The sequence below is a fragment of the Bison bison genome, unplaced genomic scaffold, assembly GCF_000754665.1.
Source record: "Bison bison bison isolate TAMUID 2011002044 unplaced genomic scaffold, Bison_UMD1.0 scf7180017864471, whole genome shotgun sequence".
NCBI lineage: Eukaryota > Metazoa > Chordata > Mammalia > Artiodactyla > Bovidae > Bison > Bison bison.
In genome coordinates, this window is record NW_011495032.1 from 41674330 (window position 1) to 41674858 (window position 529).

A 529-nucleotide genomic window follows, 5' to 3' on the forward strand; every position below is an offset into this window, starting at 1 on the left:
AGAGGGACCGGGTGCCTGGGTGGTGGTTCTTCCCCGTGCACAGCGTTCTCCTGCTCTGTGCCTCAGTCTGTCTACCTCAGGTGGTAGCAAGGAATTAGAGCTAAGTTAAGCTCCCTCCCCGCCTGTAACTGGACCGCATGCCTGACACCTCATGGGCTCTAAGCCTTCCCCCGCCTGTGGCTGGGCAGGAGCAGGTGGGGAAATGGGCAGAAGTGACAGGAGAAACTGAGGCAGGTCCTCAGACCAGACTGATGATGAGACCCTGGGTCCCGAGCCAGCAGAATGGGGGCGGGGAGCACCCCAACCAGGCCCGCCTCTAGCAGCTGCCTCCCCGCTAGACCCAGACGCCCTGACCTACACCGTGCAGCACCAGGTGCTGGGCTCAGACCAGTGGACGGCGCTGGTCACGGGCCTGCGGCAGCCCGGGTGGGCAGCCACCGGATTGCGAAAGGGGGTCCAGCACGTCTTCCGGGTTCTCAGCACCACCATCAAGAGCAGCAGCAAGCCCTCGCCCCCGTCCGAGCCCACG

The 529-nt window shown here is 64.7% G+C and overlaps 1 protein-coding gene across 1 annotated transcript in view; it reads left to right on the forward strand.

The window, feature by feature from the left end:
- The window catches only part of LOC105003868 (striated muscle preferentially expressed protein kinase-like), a 42484-nt gene that overhangs the window by 20211 nt on the left and 21744 nt on the right, over positions 1-529 (forward strand). Inside the window, 1 exon segment of the mRNA XM_010861301.1 lies at positions 339-516. Coding sequence (XP_010859603.1) covers positions 339-516 — 178 coding nt within the window.